Below are 15037 nucleotides of genomic sequence, written 5' to 3'. Positions count from 1 at the left end.
GGACATTATTCAATATCTATACAGTAAAGTACGAAAAGGTTACATGGGTTAACACAAAAAAGTGGGCTGTTACTTTGCTGACCTGTTGCTGTCTAGCAAGTTGAGTATCTTTGTCTGCTACTTCCTCATCTTTTTGCACTATAATTGCATCTTTCTCAGTTATTTGCTCATCTTTCCTCTCCAGTATCCTGTCCTTCTCGACCACCTCTCTCTGAGAACAGAGTACAGCATGCAGTGTCAGACCCTTGCACCCATGCACTAGCTCACTGGACTGGACTCACCTGTAGAGCCTCTATCCTCTTCTCCTTTGCCTTGAGGGTCCTGGCAGTATTCACTCGTGCAATGTCCAGCTGGAGCAGTCCTCCGTCCATCTCCCTCCCCACCTCCTCCAGAGACGATAGAAGCTCTGCGGTGGTCGGTCTTCTCTCCGGGGTATTGGCCAGACACTCCCTCACCAAACCAAACAGACGGTGCTCACGTCCACCCGCCAAACTCCTCTCAAGGAGAGCCGTGTAGGTGCCTCGACGCTCAAACTCTGAGCGAGCCAGGAGGTGGTCTGGGTTGTTGGGGTCGCTGTACGTAGGGGCAAGGAGATCTCCTGGAAACACCTGGAGTGGAAGAGTATGTCAATACTGAGTGTCATGATTGCATGTATACATGTACGTATGTATGAAGTGTACATTTGTCACAATCATTACACCTGGAGTGGAAGAGCATGATGATTCCATTAGTACACAGATAAAGGTCAACCATTTAGGGGAATCTACCCAACACATACAAAACCACAATACTGATTAAGCGATTAAGTTTACATGTAGGAGTGAAGGTCATCAACAATTATAGGAATTTACCAACGAATAACATACTTGTGTGAGTGCAAATAATTGCAGCACTCCGAAAGAGAAGACGTCCAGACTGGGTCCGTACACACTGTGGCCTCTGTCAGAGAGGGCCTCGGGCGGCATGTACACCAGTGTCCCAGGAAACCTTGTCAGAGTCCTGACTAGTCGACCAGGCTCCAGATTCACAATACGAGAGTTACCAAAGTCTGTGATCTTGGCTCTCAGAGATGCCGTCAGCAGGACGTTTCTGGCAGTGAGGTCACGATGGACCACGGACTCCCGATGCAGGTGAAGCAGCCCTCGAGCAACACAGACCAGAATGTACTGGGAGACAGAGAGGGGGATGTTGGGGGTGGACTCCAGGAGATCGTCCAGACTTGAGTCCAGCCTCTCCATGACCAGGAGGGGCAGTCGAGAGCCAGTCACGAAACACAGCCCAATGAACTGGGTGATGTTGGGGTGACGGATGCGAGCCATGAGTCGACACTCTCGGTGGTAGTTCCCAGCTATGTTGGCCACTCCACCACGCTCGTCTGTCTCCAGGAGAACCTCGTGGATCTTCTTGGCTGCATACACCTCACCATTGATCTTCACCTGTGCATGGAGGCAGTCACACTTGAATAGCTAGCAGATACACTAGAGACAGTGCACAGAAACAGAGCATGCAGTGACTGACCTCTTGAACAGAGCCATAGGAGCCAGTTCCTAGAACTCTCTCCTCTCCAAAGTGCTCCACATTTTCCAGCACAAACTCCCTCAAGTTAGCGTCATCTCGAAGAGAAAACATTGCAGCCATTCTACCACTTGTGGATTGATTTGGGTAGATCGAATATTAAGAACAAAAAATGCAACTGTTGCATGTGTTGCACCTGTTGCAGCCCCCAGGCCCAAGGAAGGGCAGCTGATTTATACTATGGGCGTGGTTTCCAGTCTAGCAACACTGCACTGTACTTAGCCTCGACTCCAGCCCCTTGAACAGCGGCTTGGAATCGAGGCTACACTGTACTGTGCAGGCAAATCCAACCTGTATGCAAAGGCGCTATATATAGCAGCTCGGAGTTTAATACTAACCTAGATTCCTTGCTCTAGACTAGTTAATAATAGAAAGTCAATCTGGCCACCTATCCCACTAAAATGTGAATCGGATCCTGTGCTCTATGTCAGTATCAGTATCAGAGTTCTCTGCCGGTAATACTGAATGTTTACCATGCAGATAAAGAGTGACCGGCTGAACGACGATGACAACGGATTATAATAATTATAATGCCACAAATCAAACATATTATGCATGTAATTATGACCATAACTGGGTAAATAGATAATAATAGTATATACCGTACAATTAGTTTTGGCATTATTCAGTTAATCACGGATAACTTTCCAGCTGGTGGATGACAGCTTGGACATATCCAAACTTGGCTCTCGAAAGGCAGCTCCTTCAAACCTACACAGGTGTAGTGATACCATCGCCAGCATGAGTCAGCCTCACACCCGACCCACATGCGTTTTCCCTTCTTCGTAAATTTCCCTCCACATTAATTTTGCTGGCAGTGTTTCTCGTCTTCTGTATAATTATATACAGTAGCACAAAATATTAATGAGCATGGTGACGTTGTGGCATGAATAAAATGTTGCTGTTGAGAAAACAAATTACTGTGTGCATGACAGTGCATGCATGCATGTGTGCATGATTTTTACTTTCACGCTTGAAAGCAGAGGTATGTTTGCAAAAGCCATATTTTAGATGCTGCTGTCTTGACCAAACCACATGATGGGTGGAGTTGGCTGAAAAAACGCTCTATGAAAAATGCGCCTCTCTACAAAATGCATCTCTCTACAAAATTCACCTCTCTAAAAAACGCACCTCTGTACAAAACGTCTCTCTACAAAATTCACCTCTCTAAAAAACGCACCTCTGTGCAAAACGTCGTTCTCTGAAAAATGTACCTCTCTAAAAATTGCACCACCTATTTTTTAAAACGCACCTCTCATAAAAAGCAGCACCAAAACGCACTAATGCATGCTGGTGGTATAATCATGCACATGCATCCTCACATAATTTATATGGACTATGCCGGAAAAGTTACCTGGTATTTTCTTGAGTTTGATGACCGAGTCAACCACTTCAATAGCTATGATCTGTTGTTCTGCATGCATAATTTATAATAATGCATTCGAGCTCAACATTGACATACTATAATTATTATAGTCCGGTCACCCTATAATGTACATAATGTATGCATGTATGTACATGTATTATTATAAGAATTATATAAAATATAGGGACAGTGTCGCATGCAGTGGCCGCAATAGCAAGGTGGCTGCTTTAACAGCCTGCATGCATGCCAATTAATTCGTGCCTAGCGAAACAAAAGATAATTATATATATTATAGAGAGGTGACCGTAATTCAAAGAGCCGAGAGTCTATACCGTATAGCGCGAAACACATTCTACAAAACGTCCACAAAATGGAACCTCCATTAAAAAATTATTGCTGTTATTTTGCACAATCGTGAAAACCTATAATTTATATAGATGCATGCATAATTATAGCTGGTCCTGGCCGACCTATCTCACTTACCAGGGGAGACTTTTTGCTGCAATTAAAGCATTGGGGGATCCTGATGTGGCCTTTGAGTAATGGATGAAATGGAGGTCTTTTCATCTGCATCATGACGACTGCCCTCAAAATGTTTTTGTAGCTTTCTCGGTTTAATCTTGTGGCAGATTGGAGAAATTGATTGATTGAGAGCAGCCACAGAATGTTTGTTAATTGGAGTGCTAGTAAAAACTCCTCTTGGTGTCGGCAGAGCTCTCTCTTTTCTCTTCTTTTGAGGATTAAGTAGTGAGGAATGCTCAATACCGTCGGACCGTGTAGTAAACTCAACTTCATCATTGTCCGATGTAATTGGTGTGATCTGTTGAGAGGTGATCTGTTGAGAGGTGTGTAATTCTGCCTCAGAACTTGAAGGTGATCCATTCAAAGAAAGTGAGAGGTGTGGTCTCGTGCATCGCTTCTTCTTGGGAGACCTACACAACTTGGCAGGAGAATACAATTATTTCTTCAATGTAACTGCAGCTGTTTGCCTCACATTCCTGCTCTGGTGAGCCTCACGTGCAGGAGTTTGTTGAGAGGAGGATGCAGGAATTTGTTGAGAGGAGGATGCAGGAGTTTGTTTCAGTTCAGAGGAGGCTATATATATATATAATAATAATGATGACTGCCATGAATTAATTGCACATTAAAAATCATGTACGAACAGACTGTCAGACAACTTACCATCCTTCCAAGGTTCGAGAATTGAACCCTCTACTTAACCTCATGACAGCAGAGCAAACATTTGCTTGGATTTTCAGATGCAACGGTGCAACAGATGCAACGGTGCAACAGATGCAACAGATGCAACGGTGCAACAGATGCAACGGTGCAACAGATGCAACAGATGCAACGGTGCAACAGATGCAACGGTGCAACAGATGCAACAGATGCAACGGTGCAACAGATGCAACGGTGCAACAGATGCAACGATGCAACAGATGCAGCGGTGCAACAGATGCAACAGATGCAACAGATGCAACGGTGCAACAGATGCAACAGATGCAACGGTGCAACAGATGCAACGGTGCAACAGATGCAACAAATGCAACAGATGCAACAGATGCAACGGTGCAACAGATGCAACAGATGCAACAGATGCAACAGTGCAACAGATGCAACGGTGCAACAGATGCAACGGTGCAACGGTGCAACGGTGCAACAGATGCAACAGATGCAACGGTGCAACAGGTGCAACGGTGCAACAGATGCAACCGTGGAAAAGATGCAACAGATGCAACGGTGCAACAGATGCAACAGATGCAACAGATGCAACGGTGCAACAGATGCAACGGTGCAACAGATGCAACAGATGCAACGGTGCAATAGATGCAACAGATGCAACGGTGCAACAGATGCAACAGATGCAACGGTGCAACAGATGCAACGGTGCAACAGATGCAACAGATGCAACAGATGCAACAGATGCAACGGTGCAACAGATGCAACAGATGCAACGGTGCAACAGATGCAACGGTGCAACAGATGCAACGGTGCAACAGATGCAACAGATGCAACAGATGCAACGGTGCAACAGATGCAACAGATGCAACAGTGCAACAGATGCAACGGTGCAACAGATGCAACGGTGCAACAGATGCAACGGTGCAACAGATGCAACAGATGCAACGGTGCATGCAATGCAAGTGATCATGCGTGGACAGAGGAGGCGCGGTGCAGCTCAGGCAATTAGCCTTTGAATAATTATCCGTCCACGTCGTATGTTTTTGCTGAGAGTAATCAAAGGGCTAATTACTTGAGCTGCACCGCGCCTGTCGCCTGTCGGACCTCCTCTGATGCGTGGACTTATAGGCTAAGTCTTAGCCTTGATTCCATACACTCTAAGTAATCGAGGCTACTTAAGTACCTCGATTACCAGGCCGCACTAGCTAGTGGGATGGATAGCCTCGAATCCTTGATTATACAGCCACAGTAATGGCGATCCCATGCAACGTGCTACTGTTGCATTTATGTGCGTACATAATTCGTGTGCCCATATCACGCCATATCTACATTCTACCTCTAGCTCTGGCTCTGCATTCTTTTGTACAGCTACAAGACACGCCCTCTTATGTATAAAGATTCCAATCTCCCGTGTTGCAAAAATATTGCTGAATCAGCAAACCAACATGCTTTTGAAATGTAGTCTGACACTTTTGAAGCATGGAAGAAGTTGGTCAAACTATTGCCTGTATTTGGTGGAAGCCTTGTCAAGCCCTATTGTGGGCCACAGTGACATAGCCAGGACCATGGAGAGAGACCATTGCTGAGGAGAGCGACAAAGCTGTGGTAAAGATGCAGAGTCTGATGACACACTGGATGATGAGTGAGTGGTAGTGTTATTAGCCTAACAGGTTCTATCCAGAACATCTCAGCTCCCCTGACCCAAACACTTCAGCAGAAATGTGTTTGATTGCTTACGACGTTGAAGAGTGCGTGAGTACATGTATTAAATACAAGCACTGTCATGGCCTCGAAACAAAACATGGTGAGAAGCACAGCGCAGCTTGCATCACTCGTTATATAGTGCAGTAAAATACATGATAAATGTCTTATTGTCTGTACGCTTGTTCTAGATCGACTGGTTGATTGTGAGTTTGACCAGACCATAGATGTAGGAGAGAGGGATTGGAAACGGAAGTGGGCCTCGGAAAACATCCGCGCCTCGCTTTCTTGTCTTCTTTCCTTGCCTCAAAATGAGGAAAACTCATTGCATAAGCGGTGAAAGAAGAGGGAAAGAGACACAATCAACACAACAGTGCATTGGTGGTACATGGTAATAGTAAGGAGAATGTGCAGAGCTAGTGGTATTGGATACTTGTTTCACAGTAGATATAAAATCATCAGAGGATGCTTAGTTCCCTGAAATTGTGAATGTATTTGTGACACTCAGAGGCTTCTCTTTTGCTGCCAACTTAATTAAATGAAAAAGAAAACCACTAGTTTGAGGCAATAACCATGATCATTCATACGACAAGATACATAATACACCATGTAACTTTCTTAATAATAATTTATTGTTTTCACTTTTGATGAATCAATTGTACTATATATATATATATACTAGGCTGGTGAGCGTACATTTCAATTTCCAATTCATTAAGTATAATTACATACACTTGGAGACAGCAAAAACACTCCACAGCACTGCCAGTTGCTTTCTAAGTGTAAAACGAGTGGAATCAAACCGAACAACATTAACAAAAACTTACACGATAAAAATGATTATTATACAGCTATAATTATGATTAGTTTAGCACTCTAATCAGACAGTCTTAGATGGAGAGAAGCTGGTGAGGTATACAAGGGTGTATATATAGCCGGAACAGCCGATAACATTTACGAGGGCGGTGACGTGTAGGGGTGTAGAGAGGAGGGGTATTCTTCTGTCTTCTTTTCTTCAGCGTACTCAGTAAGTTTTGGCTTGCGAGGTATTGCTATATAAAATATAGATGAAACAGCATTTGTAGTAGTTAAATATCTCGGGCCTACAGGCCCTTCACCACAATCTACTACCGGGCCAATAACAATTATGAGGTAAAAATAGGTGACTACACATTCATGCACACAAAAGCTATACATCCACCTGATCCAAAACTAATGCTCTTGGGGTGATCACCAATCATAAGGGAATGTATGCCTAAAATTAAAAATTTCTGTAACGCTTAGCGTATTCCCAAAAAAGGGATCTTTAGTGGTGCTCTTTAATTCAACTTTTTTCTAGCACTAAATTCTACCAGCTGATGTATGACTAATTTTCTTTGGCTTGGGGTGATACCACATGATTTACCAACAAGCATATTGAAGTATACAACCTAAACATTAATCATTTCAGAGAAAAAGGGATAAATGTGTACAATACAAGATTAAACTTACCTAAATTCAATGAAGAAGATAGTTGCAACGGTAAATAGAGCTTGAATAATGGTTATTCACTATCTATATAAAGCACAGTTGCACTGGATACTGGAAAACTTGACAGAATACTAGTGACAACTCATAAAATCCTAGATTTGCAATAATCTCAGTTACCTGAGAAGTTCCTGGGGAATAGATTAGCCCTCATTAAGCGAGGCGCGGATGTTTATCGAGGTCATATGTGAAGTACATTGAAATCTACTTCCGTTTCCAATCCCTCTCTCCTACTAGCCTCCTTCGCAGCCTCTCCTTTTTCTGTTCTTTGTCACACGGTCAATAAGATAAAATACGGTAAGAATTGGAGGAACAAAGAAAGAAAGAACTAACCGTCTAAGAAAAAGGTAGTCTCGAGGCCAGACTCCTCCCGGGGAGAGAGTCTGGCAAACAGAGCCAATTTTCTTGGTTTTCAGACAGTCAAAAATGGGCGTGTCGGAAATGGGCGTGGTGACGATGCTAAAACTGGCTGGCTATTATCTCTACTCCCGTACAGATTTAGTGAGATTTGAAAGATTTTCTGTACTTGAAATAACATTTTTAGTTGATGTATACGGGAATTTAAGTTAGCTATTGCCTACTGGCATAGTTTTAAAAATGACAAAGGTCAAGTACTTTCAACCTCCTCTGTGAAGTGGAATCATGTGACAGTTTAATTGCATTCTTGCGAATCTGATTGGAGATGTCAAATTTTGACATCTGAACCAAGAAAAGTGACTCTAAATGCCAGACCCTCTCCCTGGCACATGTCAGATCACGTGCAGGGGAGTGGTCTGGGGCCAGACTAAGAAAAAGGAGAGCCTGCCTCGCTAAGTCGCGTGACGGTGGCACAGTGGTGGCACAGTGAAAATGAGCGTGGGCTTTCAGTAGATGGGCGGAGCCTGACAGGCAACAAAGCCACAGGATGCCTACGCATTGTAGACTTACTTCATATGCAAGTCTGGAGATAATTATTATCATAGACGATGGCTTTAATACCTAGCATAGTGAAGTCTGAAGACTAAAGGTCTATCTTTGAGCCTATCCTCAAGCCTCAAATTGAGGCTTGAGTTATTATTGAGCAGTAGTCTAGTCTAGAAACAGTGTAAAATGACAATGTTGCAAGGTTGTGATCTCATGAGTACTGACAGAGTGACTAAACTATACTAATTTGTGTGCATGAGACAGTTTTCACAGGGGCACGAACACCAATGACGAATTTTCCCTTAGTTCAATACATGTAATAGATTGAAGATCGATTAGGGTCCTGTCAATTCCATAGTCGTGTAATCCTATTGTAGTAGTATTAGAGGTTCTGCTCCTTTTGGAAACTTTCTGGCAGTAGAACCAGCTCTATAGTGGATACAGAAATAATACCTGCAGATAAGCACTCAGGTCTACATTGTCTGCTGTAATTTAAAACACTCAACTGGGTCGAACGTGAGGTCTTGAGAGTGGGAGCACATTGAGTTTGATAAGGCGAGTCTTGTAGTCTGTAGTTCTGCTGTAGTTCTACTGTAATTATCCGAGGATAAAATTGGTTGCCCTTGCCCTTCTAGTTTGGATAGTGTGATTGTTCCAGGGCAATCTTCTTCTTATTATTATTATGACTTGGACTAAAACATTCCTTCTGATGACATGAAGGGATCTGTCAATTTTGGCATGTCAGAAGTATTGCTGTGAGTTGTCCAGGATCTGGGATAGGTTCCTTCTTTGCCCAGGTCCTTTTGACAAGTGCTATTATCAGATACAGTAGTACTCTAGCCTTTCATGCTTCATCTTGTAGAGCTAACTTCTACATACTGTGTTCTGTAGCTTCACACACTCTTTGCCTCTAGTTCCTGGTAAATATGCTCTAAGTACTGTGTCACAGTGTGTGGGAGGACAGATATTGCGGTTTACTCTTGCCCACGCTCAATTAAATTTGGTACGTCAGTAGCAGATCACAAGACTTAGCGGGGCAGGCCTTCCTTTTTCTTAGTGGCTTCCTTTTTTTATTCTTTGCTCTCTCCAATTATTCCCGTATGGTGTTAATAATTATAGCCTTGATTCCAGGCCGATTAAATCGAGGCTAGTGTTAATATTGTGACAAACAACAGAATCAAAATTATAACTGAAAAAGGAAGGCCTGCGAAGGAGGCTACTCTCCTACATCTATGACCAGACTCAAGCTTTTAGGTTGAGGCGGGTATTCGAGACTATGTTTTCTGTGCTATTGTTTGATTTTTCCACCCCTGACCTTTGCCCCCCAGTAGTGCTGCCATTTTCAGCTTGATCAAGTGTGGAGAGATGGAGAAGAGCTTTGTTGAGGAGACAAGAAGAGGCACTGAGAATGGAGGTACAGGTACAGAGTACATTAGCTGGAAAATGCATTTTTGTCATACTTTGTAGAGTCCCTTAAAGTCATTCAAGGTTAGCTATAGTGTGTCCTATTCAGCACATGATGTGTGTTTCCCTGTAATGTATGTGCAATGTACAATCATGTACGACCCCCCCCCACACACACACACACACACCTTTAGGCCTACTATGCTGCTAAGAGAGGGGCCTCACGTAAACTGGCCACTCAGACGCTAACAGACCTCAGCAGTATGGAAAAGGGTCTGTCATCAGAGACTAAAAACTCCCCTGACACCCAGCCCTTACATGCAGCCCACCTCCAGTCTGGTGAGCAGCCTATAAGCAGTGAGGGACAGTCTGAAGACATGTGTCCATGGACAGGGGCTACTGAGGAACCTTCATCAAGAACAAGGTACGTGTGTATAATGTGTAGTTATGCAGTGCAATGAGTCGACTGTGTATTATTGAATGTACAGTACAGAGAATGGGAACCTAGCATGCTTACTAGTCTCAAGAGTATATGATAGAGAGAGAGTATCGAACGTAGGCATACTGTGTATCAGATGTATGCGGAGAGTAACGTGACTTCCTGTATCTGTCACAACCTTGGAATTTGCACACTGACCAATCCAAGTGTGGGTGATGTAATCTACTTTCTTGATAGATGACATCACCCATCCAAGTGTGGGTGATGTAATCTACTTTCTTGATAGATGACATCACCCATCCAAGTGTGGGTGATGTAATCTACTTTCTTGATAGATGACATCACCCACACTTGGATTGGTCAGTGTCCAAATTCCAAGGTTGTGACAGATACAGGAAGTCACGTTACTCTCCGCATACATCTGATGTACAGTATGCCTACGTTCGATACTCTCTCCTCTATCATAAACTCTTGCTAGTCTGTATGTACATGCACTTGTATGCAAGGTATGCTTCAATGTATGCAGTTTAGGTGTGTACAGGGAAACGTCTGTCAATTGGCTTTCAATTTTCTCACCCCTTACTTACTTCCTAAGCCCTCAAACTTCCACTCAGTATGACTATGACCATGTGACTCTTTAACCCCTCAGTTCCTGAGCCCCACCTCTTACTGTCTGACTCGGAAGAGGAGATAGACTTTGGATTCTGGGAGAAGGCGTCCACCCTACCCTCGGACAAGACCCCAACCATGCAAGGAAGGACCTGAACTTGTTATGAGACTGTCACATAATTAGTATAATTATTATAATTATTGTCGGTTTCTTGTCTATTCGGGAAATTTAATTATGTACCAACTAATATGATTGTTTTTGCATAATCTTTAATAGCTGCCAATCGAAATTCAGTTGCAACTTTAATTATTATGCTAGAAAAGTATCATTAATTTATAATTATAACACGAAGGACATGAAAAAAACTAAGAACTTATAGAGAAGAAATCCACAGTTTGGATTTTAATCTTATTTAGTATCTGTCCTCCGGCTACAATAACCTCTCCACTAGGAAGTACTGAGCATGTGCAGCAGTATCGTACAGTAGGCAGGTCTCCTACTTTCAACCACCTCCTGGTGTCAGGCTGGTAGAGGTGGATCGATGAACTTGGGTTGACTCTGTCATTCGCTCCACCAACGGCTAATAGTGACCTCCCAATACTGAGAGGAGCTGACAACTCGAGCGGCACTTCCTCTAACGTCTGCCAGAGAGTGGGTGTGTCCGAGTTGGAAAGGGCTTTGGCAATGAGTTCATTGAGGTGAACGTGGTGCACTGTCTTGGTTGGCCCAGTGTGATCGTACCCTCCCATTAGGTAGAGGGTGTTTCCTATGAGAGTTGATTTCAGTTCTGATCGTGAGTTAGGTAGTGACTGAGCAATGTACCATCTTCTTGATGCCACGTCCAACACCTCAACAGAGGAGATACGACCATCACCATCACGCCCACCAGCTACAATTATGTGGTTGTTGAAGGAGACAGCTGTTGAGGATTGACGAGCAATGTTCATTGGTGGGTACGGGTGAGTCCATTCCCCTGACTCGAGCACTGAAAGTTGATTGCTGGGTGTGTTGTTTCTTGGATCACGTCCTCCCACTAGCACTAGTCGATTAGCGAGTGATGTCATACCAAACCACTTGGCAGTGTACTCTGGTAGTTTGGTCCATTGATCTTGCTCGAGCTTCATCACTGTACACACGTTACAATCATCGCCTGCACTGCCTCCACCAACATACGCCGTGTCACCGATAACAACACTCTGCACTGTGTAGCCCATCTTGATCGGCATGTCTTTTCCTCTTCTCCATTTCAGAGTGAGTGGAGGTCTCAACTCTCTTGGAGGGGGATCCTGAATAATGAATGAGTGTAATTAGGATAGTGTCTACTAACAAGCGAGTGTTACTTGTAGCAATAATTGTATGCACACTAAGTCACTTTTTCTAATTATTGTATGGAGGGTAATTTCGTGGGGCAAAATATTCGTGGTTTTCTGATTGAAGGTCTGACCACGAATATTGTACGAATGAAGCAACCTTGCCTACCTTTACTTGCAGTACAAGCAGCAACCATGAAAGTATTACCTACGAAATGTCTCAAAATGGCTGAGCCACGAATATTTTTCCCCAAAAAATTACCCGCTATACTGAAGCTTAAGAGGTGAAGACCACCAGCCCACTAGAATGTACAAACTATAACATCAAAGCTTCTACTATAGCTCTGCAATAATATGGATTCATCTCACCTGTCTCTGCTGTTGAATGATGGCGTCTCTCCTGACCAGCTCAGTATTGTGCTCCATCTGTACCCCGTGTACCTGTACAGGGGAACGTTGGTGGAAATCTTCTAATTAGAACACAGACATGAATATTATTGTATCAGTGGACAATTCTACACTCATGTACATTACTAGAGTATAAGAGTGTGTGCATTTGGTGACTACTATAATACCTGTAAGAGAGCGTCCCTCTCAACTAGAGCAGCCTCTCTCTGGGAAATGAGATCAGTGATCCTTGACTCTTGTTCACTGAGTTGTCTGTCCTTATCAGCAATCATACCATCTTTGGTGGCAGCATCAGCATGGACACTATTCAATATCTGTATGAAGAGAAATTATTAACTTGCATGGTTAACATAATACGAAATTGCGTGTAAAAAGTGAAGTAAAAATTCTACTGACCTGTTGCTGTCTAGCAAGTTGAGTATCTTTGTCCACTACTTGCTCATCTTTTTGTACCAAAAATGCGTTTTTCTGATCCAGTTGATCGTCTTTCTGTACAAGTTGCTCATCTTTCCTCTCCAGTATCATGTCCTTCTCTACCACCTCTCTCTGAGAACAGAGTACAGCATGCAGTGTCAGACCCTTGCACCCACTAGCGCACTGGACTGGACTCACCTGTAGAGCCTCTATCCTCTTCTCCTTTGCCCTAAGGGTCCTGGCAGTCTTCACTCGTGCAATGTCCAGCTGGAACAGTCCTCCGTCCATCTCCCTCCCTACCTCCTCCAGAGACGAGAGGAGCTCAGCTGTGGTCGGTCTTCTCTCTGGGGTGTTGGCCAAACACTCCCTCACCAGACCAAACAGAGGGTGTTCACGTCCACCCGCCAGACTCCTCTCAAGGAGAGCCGTGTAGGGACCTCGACGCTCAAACTCTGAGCGAGCCAGGAGGTGGTCTGGGTTGTTGTGGTCGCTGTATGTGGGGGGAAGGAGATCTCTTGGAAACACCTGGAGTGGAAGAGCATGTCAATACTGAGTGTCATGATTGCATGTATGTACGTATGTATGAAGTGTACATGTGTCACAATCATTCCATTAGTACACAATCAGAGGAGGTAACGACAGGCGCGGTGCAGCTCAAGTAATTAGCCTTTGATTACTCTCAGCAAAAACATACGGCGTGGGCGGATAATTATTGCTCAATCAAAGGCTAATTGCCTGAGCTGCACCGCGCCTGTCGTTATCTCCTCTGGTACACAATGCATTTGCTGCAGGTAAAAGGTCAACCATTTAGAGGAATCTACATATATACCACAATACTGATTAAGTGTATGAATATGTCATTAGGAGTGAAGGTCATCAACGATAATTATAGGAATTTACCAACGAATAACATACTTGTGTGAGTGCAAATAATTGCAGCACTCCGAAAGAGAAGACGTCCAGACTGGGTTCGTACACACTGTGGCCTCTGTCAGAGAGGGCCTCGGGCGGCATGTACACCAGTGTCCCAGGAAACCTCGTCAGAGTCCTGACCAGTCGACCAGGCTCCAGATTCACGATACGAGAGTTACCAAAGTCTGTGATCTTGGCTCTCAGAGATGCTGTCAGCAGGACGTTCCTGGCAGTGAGGTCACGATGGACCACGGACTCACGATGCAGGTGGAGCAGCCCTCGAGCCACACAGACCAGAATGTACTGGCAGACAGAGAGGGGGATGTTGGGGGTGGACTCTAGGAGATCGTCCAGACTTGAGTCCAGCCTCTCCATGACCAGGAGGGGCAGTCGAGAGCCAGTCACGAAACACAGCCCAATGAACTGGGTGATGTTGGGGTGACGGATGTGAGCCATGAGTCGACACTCTCGGTGGTAGTTCCCAGCTATGTTGGCCACTCCACCACGCTTGTCCGTCTCCAGGAGAACCTCGTGGATCTTCTTGGCTGCATACACCTCACCATTGATCATCACCTGTGCATGGAGGCAGTCACACTTGAATAGCTAGCAGATACACTAGAGACAGTGCACAGAAACAGAGCATGCAGTGACTGACCTCTTGAACAGAGCCATAAGAGCCAGTTCCTAGAACTCTCTCATCTCCAAAGTGCTCCACATTCTCCAGCACAAACTCCCTCAAGTTGGCGTCATCTTGAAGAGAAAACATTGCAGCCATTTTGTACAGCTACAAGATACGCCCCCTTTTGTATGAATCGCTTGTTGCAAAAATATTGCTGAATCAGCAAACAACGTGCTTTTGAGAACTAGAGTCAAGACCAGAGTTAATTCCAGAACAGTCAAGAAAGTGTAGTCTGTCTCTTTTGAAGCATGGAGAAAGTGGTCAAACTATTACCTGTATTTGGTGGAAGCTTTGTCTAGTCCTATAGTGGACCACAGTGACATAGCCAGGACCAGAGAGAGACCATTGCTGAGGAGAGCGAGTTCTTGGCCAATCAGGATATACGTACTGCCAACATGTACACTGTATGTATGGGGCTGTATGGGGCACTTTGATTTGTTTGGATGGTCCGGAATAGTAGAAATGTGTTTGAAATTGTTATGATGTTAAAGAGTGCGTGAGTGCATGTATTACAAGCACTGTCATGGCCTCTAATGACACGAGTATTTGACCTTTGCCAGTGCTTGTGTTATGGTGAAGTTGCTTGAAACTATTATAGCCATTGCCT

At 44.2% G+C, this 15037-nt stretch overlaps 4 protein-coding genes and 1 long non-coding RNA gene across 7 annotated transcripts in view; 2 read left to right on the top strand and 3 right to left on the bottom strand.

Moving 5' to 3' along the window:
• The window catches only part of LOC135337652 (uncharacterized), a 37170-nt gene extending 26177 nt beyond the window's left edge, over positions 1 to 10993 (top strand). The window contains exon 4 of the mRNA XM_064533637.1: positions 10747 to 10993. Within this exon, the coding sequence (XP_064389707.1) occupies positions 10747 to 10862 (116 nt within the window). The 3' untranslated portion in view covers positions 10863 to 10993. The remainder of the gene's footprint in view (positions 1 to 10746) is intronic.
• Positions 1 to 15037, bottom strand: part of LOC135337585 (uncharacterized) — a 63779-nt gene that overhangs the window by 4984 nt on the left and 43758 nt on the right. The gene's annotated exons all lie outside the window — the stretch shown is intronic.
• On the bottom strand, positions 2092 to 4189 carry LOC135337693 (uncharacterized). The gene is made up of 3 exons (XR_010395251.1): positions 3425 to 4189; positions 2930 to 2989; positions 2092 to 2406 (listed from the first exon to the last, which is right to left on the bottom strand). It is a non-coding gene; the product is annotated as an uncharacterized LOC135337693 (long non-coding RNA).
• On the bottom strand, positions 11008 to 14579 carry LOC135337607 (uncharacterized). Its single transcript, XM_064533569.1, has 7 exons — positions 14407 to 14579; positions 13755 to 14324; positions 13038 to 13364; positions 12822 to 12971; positions 12593 to 12739; positions 12387 to 12458; positions 11008 to 11993 (listed from the first exon to the last, which is right to left on the bottom strand). Exons 1-7 carry the CDS (start codon positions 14524 to 14526, stop codon positions 11073 to 11075), a joined length of 2307 nt encoding a protein of 768 aa, XP_064389639.1. The 5' UTR covers positions 14527 to 14579; the 3' UTR covers positions 11008 to 11072.
• The window catches only part of LOC135337660 (uncharacterized), a 71765-nt gene continuing 71299 nt past the window's right edge, over positions 14572 to 15037 (top strand). For both annotated transcript variants that reach the window (XM_064533647.1, XM_064533648.1), the window contains exon 1: positions 14572 to 14834. The gene's annotated coding sequence lies outside the window, so the exon portion shown is untranslated. The remainder of the gene's footprint in view (positions 14835 to 15037) is intronic.

This window comes from Halichondria panicea, chromosome 6, assembly GCF_963675165.1.
Source record: "Halichondria panicea chromosome 6, odHalPani1.1, whole genome shotgun sequence".
Classification (NCBI taxonomy): Eukaryota; Metazoa; Porifera; class Demospongiae; order Suberitida; family Halichondriidae; genus Halichondria; species Halichondria panicea.
Note: the sequence above shows the minus strand (reverse complement) of the source record. Positions and strands in the feature narration are given on the sequence as shown.